Raw genomic sequence first — 17655 nt, 5'->3', positions numbered from 1 at the left:
GCTTCATGGTTTTCCAAAGCTGGGTGGAGAGTATTTTAGTAAATTCTGTGACAGTTCATTATGCCTATTGAAAAAATGCAGTGGCATAACACTGAGGCACAGACCTACTAGATTCCATGTGCTAGCTCTCCAACATGGAGCCAGATGACCTTGGGTAAGTCATTTAAACCACTTACTCAATTTCTTTACCTATAAACTGATGGCAATACTTGAAAACTATAAATCACAAAATATGACATGTAACGAGGTAATTTTATACAGTCGTTGACAGAGTGGGCTATCAATAGGAACTCGCTACCAAATTTTCTATACGTGGCCAAAGGGGAAAGAAATCATCAGCTTATCCATCAGTTTTTAAAAAAATCCTTGTTAAACGTATTACACACCCATAGAAATTTACATTTGTATTCTAACAAGATTGGGTAAAAGAAATCTTGATACACGATTTAAAACAAAGACCAAAAATGAGTTAAAAGTTCTTGAATGCTCTTCTACATCATTATATCACAGCTAGAGGATAGTGATCATCAGACGGATGTGTTGAATTTACTACCACTAAAGATATCTTTCAGAGATGTAAAAATATATTCTAGTGCACTATACATCTTTGCTACTTAAAAGCAAAATTCAAATTTACTCTTAACTACCCCAAATTGAAGCACCATTATTAAAAACATTTAAACTGTGGAAATGCTATAAAAATTAGTCTTAAACAGAACCACATAAAACTGTGCACTAATACCTCTAGTGTAACAGTGTACCTCTTATATTTAAAACAAGGGACTAGTTCAGAGTCAATGCCTTTATTAGAAAAAGATGAATACTAAAACTTCCAATGACAGAGACAATCAAATCTGTAACAGAAAGTCAGAGATACTTTATTTTCACTTCTAAATCCAAAGGCTAGGAATAGCAGTTGTAAAAATGGAATCCCACTTAGTCTGATTCACACGAATACTAACGTTTAATCCTGTTTTCAAAGTCCAAGAGTGAAAACTTGCAATTAAACACTGAGCAAGCCACATGTTTAGGTAATATTTCTTAAAAAGTCTTAAAGAAAAAAATATGATACATGACCTAAGTTTTCAGTGGCATATATATATTAACACATGTTCTGAAATCTGGTAGGTCACATGAGTCCTGAATTAATTTTTAATAATAATAATAAAAAAAACAACTAACTGAGCTTTATACTTTTTCTATGCCACTATAGTTTTCTTTCACCTCATTTTAATGTCGGTCTTCACTTTATGCCGTTTTCAGTTTTCTTCCAAAAATCTTCGAACAGTAGTCCTATAATGCAAAATTTGGGGAAAAATGATAATTAGACAACATGCAAAAGGCAAACTTTTATGACTAAGTGTTGGCCCAGTCACTAACTGCTAATAATATATGTATATAGAATGTTTTTGTATTCTTTTTCATTACCAAGGCACCAGTGTGGTCTTAAAGCCATGTGCCTGTGTATACTTGCCTATGTGGGAATGGCTCACACAGACATCACATTATACTGCTGTCCTAGAAAAGGAATGCCACCGATAAATCAACTAATTGGTACTCCCTTTCATTAGGAATGTTCTATCCCACGCCACTAGCCCAAAGAATGAATAGTTTGTAGGTTTTAAGAACTCTGATAAAACCTGACTTTTAATAGTTCTTTAAAAACCCAAATTCATTCTGTATGGTTCATCAGTTCTTTACATTTCAGATTGAAAATGTCTATCCTTGCTATTCACTGCTGCTTTAAATGTATCAGCCAGTGACTATTCCTATATACCTATGGTTGACTGCAAAATTCTCCTACACAGTAGGAAATATTAAACACATACCTCTTAAAGACTTGAGAATTGCATTGAATGTAACAAGGCGAATAATATGAAGTGTTTATTGTATTTAAAATTCTTTAAAGATATCTAATTCTGGGCACCACTGCATCCCTACATACAGTTGAAAAAAAATTCCATTCTGTTAACATTTGATTTATAAGTTTCACGCAATACACAAAAAAACCCCTCTGTGCTTCTTGTAAAGAACAAAAAAGATACACAACAGTTAAGCGTAAAGATCACAGGCAATAGCATTCAAACATGGATGTGGGTAGAGAAAGGAGTACCTGGCATGAGTACCTGCTTAGTTTGACTGAATCCTTGATTTTTAATTTGGCTTTTCATGGGCCGCTCACAACACCAACGCTGTGTGAGGTATGGTAGTCAGCTGCAATAATTCATAAACCCTACACTTCCATCAATCCAATGCTACTGGCTCTCGAGTTACAGAACAAACTGCATTAGAATGCAAGGCAATAAAGCAAAAAACTAGAAACATCCTTGACAAAGAAATAACTAGCAGTTTAATTAAAACAAAGTAGTCCAACATGTGCCTCAGAAATATTTAAGTTTTTAAAGCAATGTCTCTGCCAATGTACCAACACAAGATGGACTTAATACCAAAAAGAAAAAAAAAAAACATTTCAACCTTTTTATTTAAAAAAATAAAAAGAAATGACAGCAAAATCCCTAAAAAAAGGATAATTAACTGTTCAATGGCGACTACATTACAAATGTGGGCAATAATTTCCAAAGAGGCACACTATTGGGGGCACGGGTCTGCTACAAAAGCTGAGACAAAACAATGTACCTCAACACGTTTTGCAGGACTACACTGTCTTTTCCTTCAGAAGATGTATGTCTTCTTACTCGGCTTAGTTCCATCTTCATCTGTGCATACTTACGCTGCACTGTCAAACAGTAACAAAAAGCCCTAATCAAAGTGAGAAACAATACACTTACCTCTGTCTGATCTGAGGTCTTATCAGATCAGTTTTAATTGGACTGAGTGTCACCTTCAGATTTAATGTCTTCACTGGTCCCATTGACCTCATTCTTAGTATCACTTTCCTTTGATTCAGTGTTTGCGTCTTCACTCTGTTTTTCTCGACTACTGGACTTCACACTACTTTTTTTATCATCAGATCCCCTCTTTTCTGCCATAAAAGAAGACATTGATCATGGATTTTAAAGTAAAATACATGCTACTTTGAAAAGTGAAACAATCAAGAGATAAAAAGACAATCACTTCCCACAGACTACAAAGTACACAGTTTGGTCAATCTATCAAAGAGATAAAATCAGTAATTAATGGAGGAGTGGGAAATCAGAGAAAACAAAAGGTAAAATAGTGGGCAAATTATCCAACTAGTAAGAATCTAAAGTACAGGTAAGTCCAAATCACTGCAGAAACTAAAATTTAAGTAAATTTTATTTAGGGTAAAAACCACCAAAAAGCAATGGGAAAGATATGGAAGACAGTACACAGAAGCTGTGTTCACATGAAGTAAATTTATTAAGTTAAATGGGTGAAAAAAGTTGTATATTTAGTAGGCACGTTTCTCCAACTATTTTTAAGTACAAAAGATTGCTTACATATCTATACTAGAAGCCCAGTGCACAAAATGCGTGCACTGGTAGGGTCCCTAGCGGCTGCTGGCTGGCCCCGCCCCCTGGTCAAACTCCGGAACAACTACTGGTAGAGGGGACAATTTGCATACTATGCTTTTATTATATAAATTATATTTGAATGCCCAAGGACAAGCCCAATGAAGGAAAGTGGGTCTTAAATCTCAATCCAAGTACTGAACTTGTTTACGCTTTGCTAAGTAATATTTAGGCCAACTCAAGAGTTGTTTTTCTAAAAGGAGACATTAAGTTCAACTCAGCTACAAATAAAGAAGAATGAAAAAGTGAGTCTCGATGTTTTTCTTGTACTGTTTTCTTTGGAATGGTGACGCCTCAGACTAAAGGTAAAAAGTGGTACACAGAATAAGTACAGGGTAGCCTTTTCAGTTCCAAGCATTACCTAACGAAAGTTTTCTACAGGAAATGTTAAAGCAACCTACAAACTTTCTGGGGAAAAAAACACATTTTTTTATCCTTACAACTAAGTTAAGAATAGCTGGTCTAGCAGACTAGTTCATAAGACAGACGTTTTAAGAGAAGCAGAACCCTTCACAGAACCTGGACAAAGGTGTTAAGACGTAACATTAGTAACTGGGAGAGGAATGGTAATGAAAACAAAAAATGGTATAAGGGACACCATCCAAAGAATGTAAGAATTGAAGATCTTATGTGAAGGAGCATGGTCAGTCCACAACACTTGCAAAATGCACAAAGCAACGTCCAAGTAGCTGACTGTAGGACTTGCTTCACATCTGTCTGTCCACTTATGAGAACTGTGCCAGTACAGTGTGCTCTAACTGACCTTGTGGGAAAGTCCTCCCTTTGTGCCTTATGGGCTTCTCCGGTGCACAGGTAGCTTCAATGAGGAAGAGTCGTCTTGTTGCCCCGTAGAGGACTAGTAGTCAGTCCAATAATCTTATCTTCTGCCCTATGTAAATATGGTAGATCTTAATAGTCCTAAGGACATCCACAAAGTATGGTGGATTTTAGGGCTATGGATTAAAAAAAGGGAACTCTCTTGACAAAGAGAGTACCCTAAATTGGTTGGTGGTAAGAAAAATGGGTTTGTGTGAGAAATCACTTTTCATTTGCCAAGTTAGATAAAGTGCTTCCATCACAGCACCCGGAGTAGTGAACTCCCTCTTACTCATTAGCCTTATCAAATGTTGGCTACTGCTCATATCTGGCCTCAAAGTTCAGACCTTCAGTCATTTATATACCTGGGAGTGCCTGAGTGGCAATTTCAAAAGCCAATAAAATCATATCATTTCTAAAAGAGGCCCCAAAGTTAAAGATAAATCAATCACAGCACACTCAGCCGTTCAAGATGGACCTGATGCAGTTTTCTCTGAATCAAGCCTTCTATCCTTCTCAATATCTCACCAGGAAAATCCCGGTTTGTCCATATTCTAAACACAACACATCTTAGTTTACTTGAAAGTTATATTACATTCCATGATGTCATTACAATTAGGATTATAGCTAAGCAATTCAGGACATCTTTTTTTATCCAGAAATTACGTAAGCACATCTGTTTCAGGCCAGTGGCTTTTATTGCTCAACGTTGATCCCAAATAGCTATGAAAGCTTGCTAACTTTTGTCCCTGAGAACCAATCCAACTATTTTAAGTAACATGAATGATGTTATAACAAAGAACTTTAGTTCTCAAAGATAAGTGATTAATTTGATCTCTGACATCAATATCTGCCTCTTAAGATTTGACCCCTCACCCAAAAATACATCATACAGAAAGTCTTACAAAAATGTTGGGTAAAACTTTCTCAAAGCTAACAGTTATTCCTGTGTAGCCTCTGAATCACAGAAGTAACTTCTGAACTTAAATGGCAAATACTAAAGCTCATGCAAGTTTAAAAAACGGTCCCTGTTTCCTATGTTTTAACATTTGCTCCATGTTGTAGAAAAAGCCAATATATGTAAATATATTTTAAAAGAAAGTGAACTGATTTAAGGAAAAATAAAAGCAAAAGACCAAAAATAAATTTACTGTTTGCGCTTCTAGTTCTCTAATTCACTCTAGCAAAAACCCGAGTCTGACCCCCTCCAACCAAAAAAACCAGAACAAGCTAGTTCCATAAAGAAAACGATAAACGAGTACCACATGAATGTCCAGTACAATAAACTCAAACAGCAGCACACACATTATGTGGTGACCAAACATGGACACAGGCAGAACAGTATGGAACAAGCAGAGCCAAGAAAATTAGAAATAGGCCCTCTCATTCCTAAATGTCATGCAAAGCAGAACAGTTAATATAAAAGACGCTCAAAGAATCTGAAGAAAATGAAGAAGACCTCGATTATTAAAAGAATTATCTTTCAATAAAGGCTAAGTTAAAGGATGAGAATATCCTTGTGAAAACATGCCAAAGACAAAATGGGACAGCCTATTAATAGTACACAATAAACCAAATACTAAAATGCCACAGGAAACAAACAAACAAAGTAGAGGGGAAACAGCATGATGTTTCATTAGAAAACATGGTTAAAACACATGGTAAGATACTAAACTTCTGTGAACTTAGAAGTTAATTACTGCCCTAGCTGGTTTGGCGCAGTGGATAGAGCATCGGCCTTCGGACTGAAGGGTCCCAGGTTCGACCGCCAGTAGGGGGTGTGTAGGAGGCAGCCGATCAATGATTCTCTCTTACCACTGATGTTTCTATCTCTCCCTCTCCTTTCCTCTCTGAAATCAATAAAAATATATATTAAAAAAAAAGTTAATTACTGAGTTACATGAATGTTACACATGAGGACCAACGCAACAGTGTACATTTACTCTGCAAGACATATTATGGAACACTACAGCAGATTTTTTTTAAATGCTGCCAATAACCAAGTTAATATATTCTACAGCTTAAAAACACCTGAAAGATAATGCAATACTTAGAATAATCTAGATCAGTGGTCGGTAAACTCATTAGTCAACAGAGCCAAATATCAACAGTACAACGATTGAAATTTCTTTTGAGAGCCAAATTTTTTAAACTTAAACTATATAGGTAGGTACATTGTTATTAACTTAATTAGGGTACTCCTAAGGCTTAGGAAGAGCCACACTCAAGGGGCCAAAGAGCCGCACTTTGCCGACCACGGATCTAGATAAGACTTCAGGTTACAAATTGAATAATGCAGTTTTAATGTGTCCTAAGAAAACACCAGGTCAACTGTCATTTTCACAAATTAGAGCAGGAGAGGGGACAGTAATGCCCATCTCCCACTGAATGGTGATCACTGTTAAGTGAAAAGGAGTATAGCTTGAAAATGGAACCCTGCCATTTCAAAGAAGATTGAGGAGGCAAGAGTGTAAAAATAGTACTTAATGAATCAAATTCTCACATAAACTAACCTTTCTCCTTGGATTTTCTATCTTGTTCTCTGTCGCGACTTTTGCTCCTGTGCTTGTATGACTTTCGATCCCGGCTTTTTGATCTCCTTCGATCTCGACTACGAGATCTATGCTTTCTTTCGGATCTATCATGGCTTCTGCTTCTTCGGCGATCTCTACTTCTTAATAATTTAAAATGAAAGGAAAGCAGTTTCAGCTGATATTACAAGAGAAATTATATACCACTGAATAAATAAGATTAAACTAAATTTCCCCTTAAAAGGCAAATGAATATAATTTACTAAACCCATTTACACTAGACATCTTAAGAACTGAAAATCTAACTTCAATTTTTCAAATAGTGCTAAGATAGTTATCATGCTCTTTGACCCCTTCTTTAATCACAACTCTAATTAAAAGTTAATTTCATATTTTTGTTTTTAAAGAATTAGTTACGTTTTACTTCTTAATTATGCTTGATGTTGTTCAAAGCAAAAGTAGATAATCTTACCTAAAAAAACTTATAATTTAAATGTTTTCTTAGGACCACTGAGAAGAGAAGTATTTAAAAGACCACCTAGCCCTAACCGGTTTGGCTCAGTGGATAGAGCATCGGCCTGCGGACTCAAGGGTCCCGGGTTCAATTCCGGTCAAGGGCTTGTACCTTAGTTGTGGGCAGATCCCCAGTGGGGAAGTGTGCAGGAGGCAGCTGATCGATGTTTCTCTCTCATCGATGTTTCTAACTCTCTATCCCTCTCCCTTCCGCTCTGTAAAAAAATCAATAAAATATATTTTAAAAATAAAAAAAATAAAAAAATAAAAGACCACCTAGTAAACTCACTTCCTAAGATTGCATCAAACCTCCCCAGACTGATGGGAAATTGCCAAGAATTTGCCTTGAAGATGGATTAGTTCACTGATTCAACTTTCATAATCCATCCTCATGCTTAATGATACTTAAAACCATCCCAAGTATCAAGGAATAACAAACACTAGTAATTACTACTGTTTTTACTAATACACGCACTGCACCAGGCACTGTCTCACGTGTTCTACAAACCTGCTTCGCCTTCTTTCTCTACTTCGTGACCTTTTGTGGTCCCGAGACCTGCTGCATCTTCGGTCAGAAGTTCGGCTTGAGTGGCGACTTCGTGAACGACTTCTCTTTCTTCTCTCCCTATCGCGAGCCCTTTCTTTTTCTCTCTCTTCCTCTTCTCTTCGTCTTTTCCTTTCTCTTTCTTCCCTTTCTCTCTCCCGCTCTTTTTCTCTTTCTTCTCGTTCTTGCTTCTCTTTTTTTAAACGCTCATCACGATCAGGTTCTTCAGTTCTTTTTCTTAATTTTTCCTAAGGAAATAAATTTTTTTAGAGCTATAAACTTTAAAGACATTGTCAAACAATGGTTATCTAACATGGAGCATTTGTAGACCAACTTAGAAAATTTTATGCCTTAAAGGGGAATTCCAACACCACATACATACACAAGATATCGTTACGTGACTAAATCCTCAGGAAAATTCTTTTCCCCAAATTCATGGAGTGAAGACAATAAAATACTTTTCTTATCTAACTGATTAAGCAAAGTTTTATAGGGATTATCACTGCCTCAAATAACACACTAACAAAATATCACCAAGAGGTTTATATCTATGTAATCAATCTTTAGCCATAATAAAATATATTAGCTATTGCTAAAATATATGTTTAAAAGAAACTTACTTTTAATTCCTCTACAGTAGTTTTGATTTTAGCATAGCCCATGTGCTGTTTTCCCATTAAATGGTCATCTACCCGGGACTGGGCATCTCCTACGATCAAAAAAGCTCCACACACTTCACAAACTTCCATTTGTTTTTCTTGGGCAGCAAAACTCTCAATTGTCTAAAATGATAAATCAGTTATAAGAATGTCTGAGGACGAGAAAACAAACAAACCCCAAAAGAATACTTAACATTTACAGCAGACTTAATTTTGTGAACTGCTATTTCCCATCTCCCCCAGCCTTAATACCAGCAGCAATTGGGTATACTTTTTAGAGAGGGGAAGGGTGACAATAGTAACCACTCTTCGTCTCATCTAGGAAATGCTGAGTCCTCACTGTTCAACTGTAACCATTGAATTATCTGCACCACCTTGAAAAAGTTAATCTTTTAAAAAGCTACCTATTTTATACTCTATTAAGTTCATTTTTTGTTAGATTCAATAGGCTAAAGGTGTCACTTCCATAGTAAAAATGTTTTTCAAAATCATTAAGGTATTAATTGAGCATAATCTGAACATATCCTAGTCAGCAGTTGGGAACCAATTGTATTCTACCATCAATATCCATGAATACATATTCTCTAATTAAGACAGTTTATTGCCGAACCGGTTTGGCTCAGTGGATAGAGCGTCAGCCTGCGGACTCAAGGGTCCCAGGTTCGATTCCGGTCAAGGGCATGTACCTGGGTTGCGGGCACATCCCTACTGGGGGCTGTGCAGGAGGCAGCTGATCGATCTCTCTCATCGATGTTTCTAACTCTCTATCCCTCTCCCTTCTTCTCTGTAAAAATTCAATAAAATATATTAAAAAAAAAAAAGACAGTTTATTAAAAGCTGAAGATATTTTCAGAGTATACCAATATTAAAGATTAATATGTAACGAGTAACTTATTTTAACAACAAAAAACACACAAATACGATAGTTCCGGGTTGCCCAATCTTCACTAACACTTGATATGGTCAGTCTTTTTTATTTTAGCTATTCTGATAGGTGTACAATAAACCCGAGAATACTCATGATGATATAAGGCACCAGTTGGCAAGCCAGCAGCTAAAGGCCTACTTTTGTAAATAAAATTTTACTGGATAAAAAGCCTCACCCATTTGTTTATGTATTGTCTAAAGCTGCTTTCATAAAGGCAGAGCTAGGTAGCTGCCTCAGGACAGTGTGGCTTGCAAATGTAAAGTATTTATTATGCAGCCCTTTGTGATAAAGGTTTGCTGATTCTTAATGGAGGACACTAGAAAATTGTTCACAGAGGGTCTCAAACAAAAATAGGTTCTAGTAATTCACAGCAAACAGCCTGGGTAAATCAAAATGAGGTTGCTACTCACCGATGTTGTGGACCTAAGCAATTCTCTCTCTTCTTTTAACTGTTCAACTAATTTCATCATTCCTTGGGCTTCTTCTACTTTTCCTTCAGATCCTAATTCTTCAATCTAGGGGGGATTAAAACAAATAAACACATTCAAGCTCCTTTCTAACGAAATCATCCAAATACCTCCCCTCCCCCCCGTGCTTCATTAGCATGGTTGTTTGGGTCTTTCTGTTTGGTTTTGTTCATGAAGCCTCTGTTTATTTACCCTTTTGATTTTTTTATAGCATTAAGAAAGTATACTTGACATGTAATACGCTACTTATTTTAAAGTGCACAATGTGGTTAAATTTTGACACACATGAAACCAATACCTTCATCTAGATAATGAAAACTTCCATCACCCCAATAGATTTCCTTATGCTTCTGTAGTATCTCCTCCCCAAACCACCATTGATTTGCTTTCTTTCACTATAGATTATTTTGCATTTTGTAGAATTTTATATAAATGGAATTTGGGGGGGGGGGGGGGGGGGTGTGTGTGCGGGGCCTGTGGCCTGGCTTCTTTCACTCAGCCTAATTAACTTAAAATTCATCATACTGTTACGTGTAATCTATCTATATAAAATCCTAATAGCAAATCAACTGAATGGCAGAATGACCGATCGATATGAAGTGCACTGACCACCAAGGGGTAGAGGCTCAACGCAGGAGCTGCTCCCAGCCAGCAGGCCCCAACTGGTGGTGGCAGCAGGGGGCGGGGCCAGCGCCAGGCCAGCCAAGGTGAGTGAGAGCTGAGTCCTTGATCACTCTGCTGGTCGCCCTACAGATCGGCCCTGATCGCCCGCCAGGCCTAGGGACCCTACCCACGCACAAATTTTTGTGCACTGGGCCTCTAGTTCCTTTATATTACCGAGTAGTATTCCATTGCATGGATACATCATAATTTGTTTATCCATTCACCTGTTGATAGACATTTTAGTTGTAGGTTTTTGTTTTTTTGCCTACTATGAATAAAATTGCTATACACATTGTATACATTGGCATACAACTCTTTGTGTAAACATGTTTTTATTTCTCTTGGGTAAATATCTAGTAGTGAAATGGTTCACGGTATCTCCTTTAACTTAAGAAATAGATAAAACTCTTCTGCAAAGTGGTTATACCATTTAATATTCCAGCAGCAGTGTACCATAGTTCCAGTTTGCCCACATCTTCACTAACACATGGTATGGTCAGTCTTTTTAATTTTAGCTGTTCTGATAGGTGTATAACTAGTACCTTGTTGTGGTTTTAATTTGTATTTTCCTAAGGATATTGAGCACCTTTACACGTATTTATTTGCCATCCTCCCATCTTCTTTGGTTAAATGTTTATTCTAAGTATTTCCTGACACTAATGCACACAGTTCTTACCTGTTGCAGGAGTACATCAATTTTATCTGTTAGAACCTGAATTTTTTCTTCATTTTTGCCTGTTGGGCCAGCTGCCTATTGAAAACAATAAAATGTATTATCAAACAGTAAAGAACAAAAGTAAACACTCAAACTCTCACATATTGTATTTAATAATTAAAATGTTGAATCACAAGGATAGTAACTCAGTTATCTTCAATTTCTGTTAGTCAATTACATATTGTCAGTTACTAACATTTAAGAGAAAAATCTGATTAGCAAAATCAGTATTACATTTACTAATAAAGATTGAAAAAATGCCTTTTAAATAAGTTTTATGTCATTTTAAAAGAACACAAAGTAATGAATGAACTTGAACACAAGTTTCAATACTAGAAAGTTCTCCAGAGAACAAGGACACTTCACAAAGATTGTAAATTAATTTCATTCTCACCCCAGAGGACTGCTGGTTTTGAGATAATGCCAAACGAGCATGGCCTCGTCTAATTCTACGTTCTACTTCTGCAAGTAAACTCTGTAAGTATCGAAGAAAATCTCTCTCATAGCCAACTTTCATGAAACGAGAACTCTTTTCATACCTGATAAAAATGAAAATAAACAAGCATTAAATTTTTTCCAGATCTCTATTCATTACAATTCACATATTCTACCATTACAAGTCCCATAGTTGCATTTAGGCTAAAAGGTAAACTAGGTATTTAAGAAGCGAATTTCTAGTTGTCCCTCCTCCTGGTAAAGGGAAGGTGGTATTTAACATTATGTTTGGTTAAGAGCATAGGTTTTACAATCAGGCAAATCTAGGTGCTTCAATACCAGCTCTACTACTATATTTGATCTGTGACCTGGACAAGTCTCATTTATAAAACCAGGGTGTCAATAAGCAGCTGTGACGTATCATTATTGGAAGCTACGACTTTCTGCCACCCCCAACTAATGAATAGGACGGACCTCTATCAGGCATTCATTTTACACTAATTCCAATTATTTCTTCAATCCTTTTCCTCTTTAAACCAATGACTGGGAAGAAGGGAGATGGGGGATGACCAAAAACAAAAATAACTTACTGTTTTCGTAGATTTTCATCATGAATTTTTTCACATGGACCTGAAGAAAAAAAACGAGAAATATGAATGTACATAAAGTATTGGTGACCTTACCAACTTTTCCTCTTGCTAAAATAAAAAGTTCCTTCTTCAAATAAAGGGGAAAAAGATTCATTTTATCATTTGAGTAGTTTGTAGGTACCTAAATCGAGCCTAATGAATAATGAAGCAACATGCCCAAATAAGCACACGAAAACTGTTTTCCTTAGTCTTAGAGATCAGTATAATGGAGAGCAACTGTATGTTAAGAAAAGAGAGAGTGGGAGGATAGAGAAAATTGTTCCTTACTGCCACCCAAGAAAAAAACTCTGATGAGGGTGTACTGGTCAGAACCACCACTGACATCTTGCTAATTTTGAATATCTGCACATGTAGTCAAACAGTACAAGACTAGCACCCTAGTCTCATCCCTTCCCACCTCTAAAAGGCTACCAATTTTAACTGTTAGCTGTTTCTTCTGGATATTTATAAAGTATCCATATATTCATAAATTCAATGCTTATTTTAGTTGATGTTGGGCATCAAAATTTTAGATTAAATAACTATTCAGTGTTTATAGTTTGACTATGTAAGTACTATTAACTGCTGAGCCAACAAAAGGTGCATTATGATGACACTGAATACACTTCATACTTTGTTAGAATTCTTCATTTGTTTAGTTTTCTATTTACTTCCAAATTCTTCTCAAACACTTTAACTCAGCTATAGAAACTATCTCAACAATAACTTCCTTCAAGATTCAAAACACATCAGAAAATCAGCTTCAGTTTCTTCCACGAATTTTCTGATCTCTTCAATATGGGCTGCTTATTTTCTAAGCCCACTAACAGAGTTGTCATCCTAAGAAATTCCTTTTCTGGTCTGTTTTGAATGCAGTTTACTGGATCTCTTGTTTTTCTCCTTCTTGGTTTATGTCCTTGTGTTGGTGGAATTTCCAGGGAAAAGGTTCATGGGAGATATATTTGTTGAGATCTTGCATGTCTGAAAAAAAAATCTCTTTTCAACCTCACACTTTCACCTTTGGCCATAAAGCCAACCTAGGTAAAAATATTTGTCAGAATCCTCAGGGTGTTTCTCCAATGTCTTCAAGCTTCCAGTGTTGTTACCGACAAATCTGAAGCCAGTCTGATTCACAATCTTGTGTGCCCCACCCCCAAGGTGTTCTGAAATTTCACAATGGTGTGTCTTCTTGGTATGGATCTTTTTCACTTACTGTGCTGAGTACATGAAAACCACATTCAATCTAGAGACTAATATCCTTCAGTATTGCAAATTTTAAATTTTTCTCCTTTCTGTTTTCTCTATCTGGACCAGTGGTTCTCAACCTTGGCTGCACATTAGAATCACCTGGGAATCTTTTTAAAATCCTGATTTCTGGGCCTCATCCTCCAGAAATTCTGTTTCTTTGTTATGGGGTGGGGCCACAACATTAGTAACAAAGAAACAGAATTTCCGGAGGATGAGGCCCAGAAATCAGGATTTTAAAAAGATTCCCAGGTGATTCTAATGTGCAGCCAAGGTTGAGAACCACTGATCTAGACTCTTACTTCAGCTATTAAGAGAGCTGGGCTAATATTTTAAATCTTTTCTGTCCGATGACCCAACACTCCAGCAAATTTTCTTGATTTTATTCTCAAAATTTTCCAATGATTTCATTTCAGATTTCTCCAGTTCTAATTTCAAGAACTCTTTTTGGTTTTTCAAAGGTTTCATTTTTATATAGCATCCTATTCTTCCTGATATCTTCTAATTTCTCTGATACTAAATTTAGTTAAAACTTTGTTTTCCTTATCTCTAACTCCACTAAATTCTTTTTCACTGTTAGTTTTGGTTAATCTTTCATGTGGAAGGTTTTCTTCAATGTCTGACTGGTGTCCTTGCCTGGGAAACACTTCCAACATCTGACTGGAAGTTGGTATGCACAGGCAGGGTTTGTCAACTAATAGGAGCTTTACCCACTGGAAAATCAGGCATCAAGACTTTCTTTTAGAAGACTCCCCAAGGATCAGTACCTGTAGATCACTTCTCGGGAACTGTTCACTTTCTCTAAAGAATCCTCTTCTCTTCTGCCTGGGGAAAAACATCTGGCTGTATTCTTCTAGGAACAGGGCAGAGGAGGGAATGGGAAAACCCCACTATTAAGAATATAGACTCAATTAATCTCTCACAGTCTTCAATTTTACTCTTTACTGCCCTGTGCTATGTCTGGAGTCCCAATACCTAAACTCTTCCAGCCCTGATGTGCTCCTAATGCTATAGGGCAAGCATTGTGCTTAGTGAACTTCTCTTTTATGGTTCTAAAACAATACTAGTTATGTACAATCCTTGGGAGAATAGTAAGTCAGTTTTTTTGTTGTTGTTTTTTTTAATCTTGTGGTTCAGTTGAACTAGAGTCTCTTTAATTTCTCCAGAAAGTAACCCTCAGGAATGAGAGAGTAACAAAGAAACAGAATTTCCAGAGGATGAGGCCCAGAAATCAGGATTTTAAAGATTCCCAGGTGATTCTAATGTGCAGCCAAGGTTGAGAACCACTGATCTAGACTCTTACTTCAGCTATTAAGAGAGCTGGGCTAATATTTTAAATCTTTTCTGTCCGATGACCCAACACTCCAGCAAATTTTCTTGATTTTATTCTCAAAATTTTCCAATGATTTCATTTCAGATTTCTCCAGTTCTAATTTCAAGAACTCTTTTTGGTTTTTCAAAGGTTTCATTTTTATATAGCATCCTATTCTTCCTGATATCTTCTAATTTCTCTGATACTAAATTTAGTTAAAACTTTGTTTTCCTTATCTCTAACTCCACTAAATTCTTTTTCACTGTTAGTTTTGGTTAATCTTTCATGTGGAAGGTTTTCTTCAATGTCTGACTGGTGTCCTTGCCTGGAAAACACTTCCAACATCTGACTGGAAGTTGGTATGCACAGGCAGGGTTTGTCAACTAATAGGAGCTTTACCCACTGGAAAATCAGGCATCAAGACTTTCTTTTAGAAGACTCCCCAAGGATCAGTACCTGTAGATCACTTCTCGGGAACTGTTCACTTTCTCTAAAGAATCCTCTTCTCTTCTGCCTGGGGAAAAACATCTGGCTGTATTCTTCTAGGAACAGGGCAGAGGAGGGAATGGGAAAACCCCACTATTAAGAATATAGACTCAGTTAATCTCTCACAGTCTTCAATTTTACTCTTTACTGCCCTGTGCTATGTCTGGAGTCCCAATACCTAAACTCTTCCAGCCCTGATGTGCTCCTAATGCTATAGGGCAAGCATTGTGCTTAGTAAACTTCTCTTTTATGGTTCTAAAACAATACTAGTTATGTACAATCCTTGGGAGAATAGTAAGTCAGTTTTTTTGTTGTTGTTTTTTTTAATCTTGTGGTTCAGTTGAACTAGAGTCTCTTTAATTTCTCCAGAAAGTAACCCTCAGGAATGAGAGAGGAAGAATCACCATATGCACAGGTTTTAAGGGCTGGATCACCTAGACTAGTGGTCAACAGAGGGGGATTATGTCCGTCTCCACCGAGACATTTGGCAGTGCCTGGAGACATTTTTGGTTGTCACAATTGGGGGTTGCTATTGGCATCTAGAGACTAGAGGCCAGGGATGCTGCTAAACAGCCTATAAAACACAGGACAGACCCCTAAAACAAGAAAATTACTCAGCTCAAAATGTCAAATGTCAAGGGGAAAAACCCTTAACTAGACTTTCCATTTTCAGTCCCGTGACTCAACTCTGCCTCCTATGGTACCTGGTGCCTCCAAATCCCGAGTCTGTCCACAGTTTTGCTGATCAAACACTCATTTCTGTTTAATGTCCCCTTCTGCAGGCTAAATTTTAGGGTACAGGTTTCTCTGCTCTGTTGTTTGTAGCTACTCTTCCATCCACTTTGTCATCTTCCAAAAATTTGTTGACATCTCTAATGATATCTCCTCTTCCATTTATACCTTTTTTGTTTTTAAAATTTCATTTTAGTGGATAGGATTCAGGAGGGAATGTAAACAAACATGTATAATTAACTAAACTGACATTTATTAATAGGTTCAAAAATCTAAGCCAGGAAAGAAATTTCTTTATCAACAATCCTTTAAGATAAAACATTTCAGAATGGTAAAGTGCCATTTTAAATCATAAATTTGATTGTTACATAGAAAATTCACTTACCAAGATCTGAACGAGTATTTGTGAACAATTCCGCAGGACAAAAACCACAGAGATAATATTTACAAACCTAGTGAAGAAAAACAAAGGTGCTTAACCTTAACATGTCAAATAACTATTTTCTCATTTCTGGATCTTCATCTTTCAACCAAGTATAAGAACAATTTCATTTGTTAGACCTTCATTAGTTAGGTGATTAGTGGCTTCTGGACTCCTGCATTTCATTGAGATATGTAAGACTAACGAAGAGATACCAGCTTTTAAAATCACTAACCACCGACGGCCCCCGCCCCCCAATAGCAACAACAAGTATGGGATGATATCTAGAAAAAAAGAAATATTTGTTTTTTTTTAAAAACAAAAAACCCACCAAAACACCCTACACTGTTCTTATTGTTCTAACACTGTTAAAGACCAGAACCAATTTACAGAACCAAGTCATAATAAAGATAACATCCAATTTCTGCTTTTGATACTCTACTCCCATTTTAAATTTATCATGTTGGCAACAGTTAACCTATTATTTTGAAACTATCATATACATTTTTTCATTTAAAAATCAGGAATACCTGGAAATTTTACTGATGAGGGTTAAAAAAAAAAATGCCTATCACTCTGTAACCTTACTCACTTCTACCATGGTTGAACCATTCGCAACCACGGTGCCAAAAGAATTTTTAAGACATGCAATACCCAAATTTAGTCAGGGGCATTGACCTCTCCTCCCTTAGATAGTTAAAAAAAAAAAATGACAACAGCTAACACAACAATAGCGTGTGATGTGAATGACAATTATACTTTTCTTTTGGTCACAGCAGCAAAAAATATATTTTTTGGCGTGCCGCAGAATATTAGTAATTAGTTTGTGTGTGCCATGAGATGAAAAAAATTGAAAATTGCTGGCTTAATGACTACTCTGGCTGGAAACAAATGCTTCTTTTTAGCTAAAAGAGTTGAATTCATTGTGTGGGTTTTTTTGTTTTTTTTTAAAGAGAAAATGTTTACTATAAGAATTTATAACAAAAATATTCAGTCCAAGCCATAACCGGTTTGCTCAGTGGATAGAGCATTGGCCTGCGGACCGAAAGGTCCCAGGTTCGATTC

General features: G+C 36.5%; 1 protein-coding gene across 7 annotated transcripts in view; it reads right to left on the bottom strand.

Annotated features, from left to right (window-relative positions):
* Positions 1-787: 787 nt before the first annotated feature.
* Positions 788-17655, bottom strand: part of LUC7L3 (LUC7-like 3 pre-mRNA splicing factor) — a 21961-nt gene continuing 5093 nt past the window's right edge. The window contains exons 2-13 of one of the 7 annotated variants that reach the window (XM_014541182.1): positions 16555-16621; positions 12356-12395; positions 11725-11869; positions 11292-11366; positions 9896-10000; positions 8519-8680; positions 7863-8146; positions 6824-6984; positions 2843-2983; positions 2638-2737; positions 2127-2192; positions 788-1293 (exon numbers count right to left, since the gene is read on the bottom strand). In XM_014541182.1, coding sequence (XP_014396668.1) covers positions 2168-2192; positions 2638-2737; positions 2843-2983; positions 6824-6984; positions 7863-8146; positions 8519-8680; positions 9896-10000; positions 11292-11366; positions 11725-11869; positions 12356-12395; positions 16555-16621 — 1305 coding nt within the window. In that variant the 3' untranslated portion in view covers positions 788-1293; positions 2127-2167. Of the gene's footprint in view, positions 2984-4257; positions 4384-6823; positions 6985-7862; positions 8147-8518; positions 8681-9895; positions 10001-11291; positions 11367-11724; positions 11870-12355; positions 12396-14406; positions 14500-16554; positions 16622-17655 lie in introns of those variants that run through there. The other 6 variants (XM_014541181.1, XM_014541180.1, XM_014541183.1 and 3 more) reach the window with 6 other exon arrangements.

This window comes from Myotis brandtii, unplaced genomic scaffold (genome assembly GCF_000412655.1).
Source record: "Myotis brandtii unplaced genomic scaffold, ASM41265v1 scaffold265, whole genome shotgun sequence".
Taxonomy (NCBI): domain Eukaryota; kingdom Metazoa; phylum Chordata; class Mammalia; order Chiroptera; family Vespertilionidae; genus Myotis; species Myotis brandtii.
This window is presented reverse-complemented; position numbering and strand designations above follow the sequence as displayed.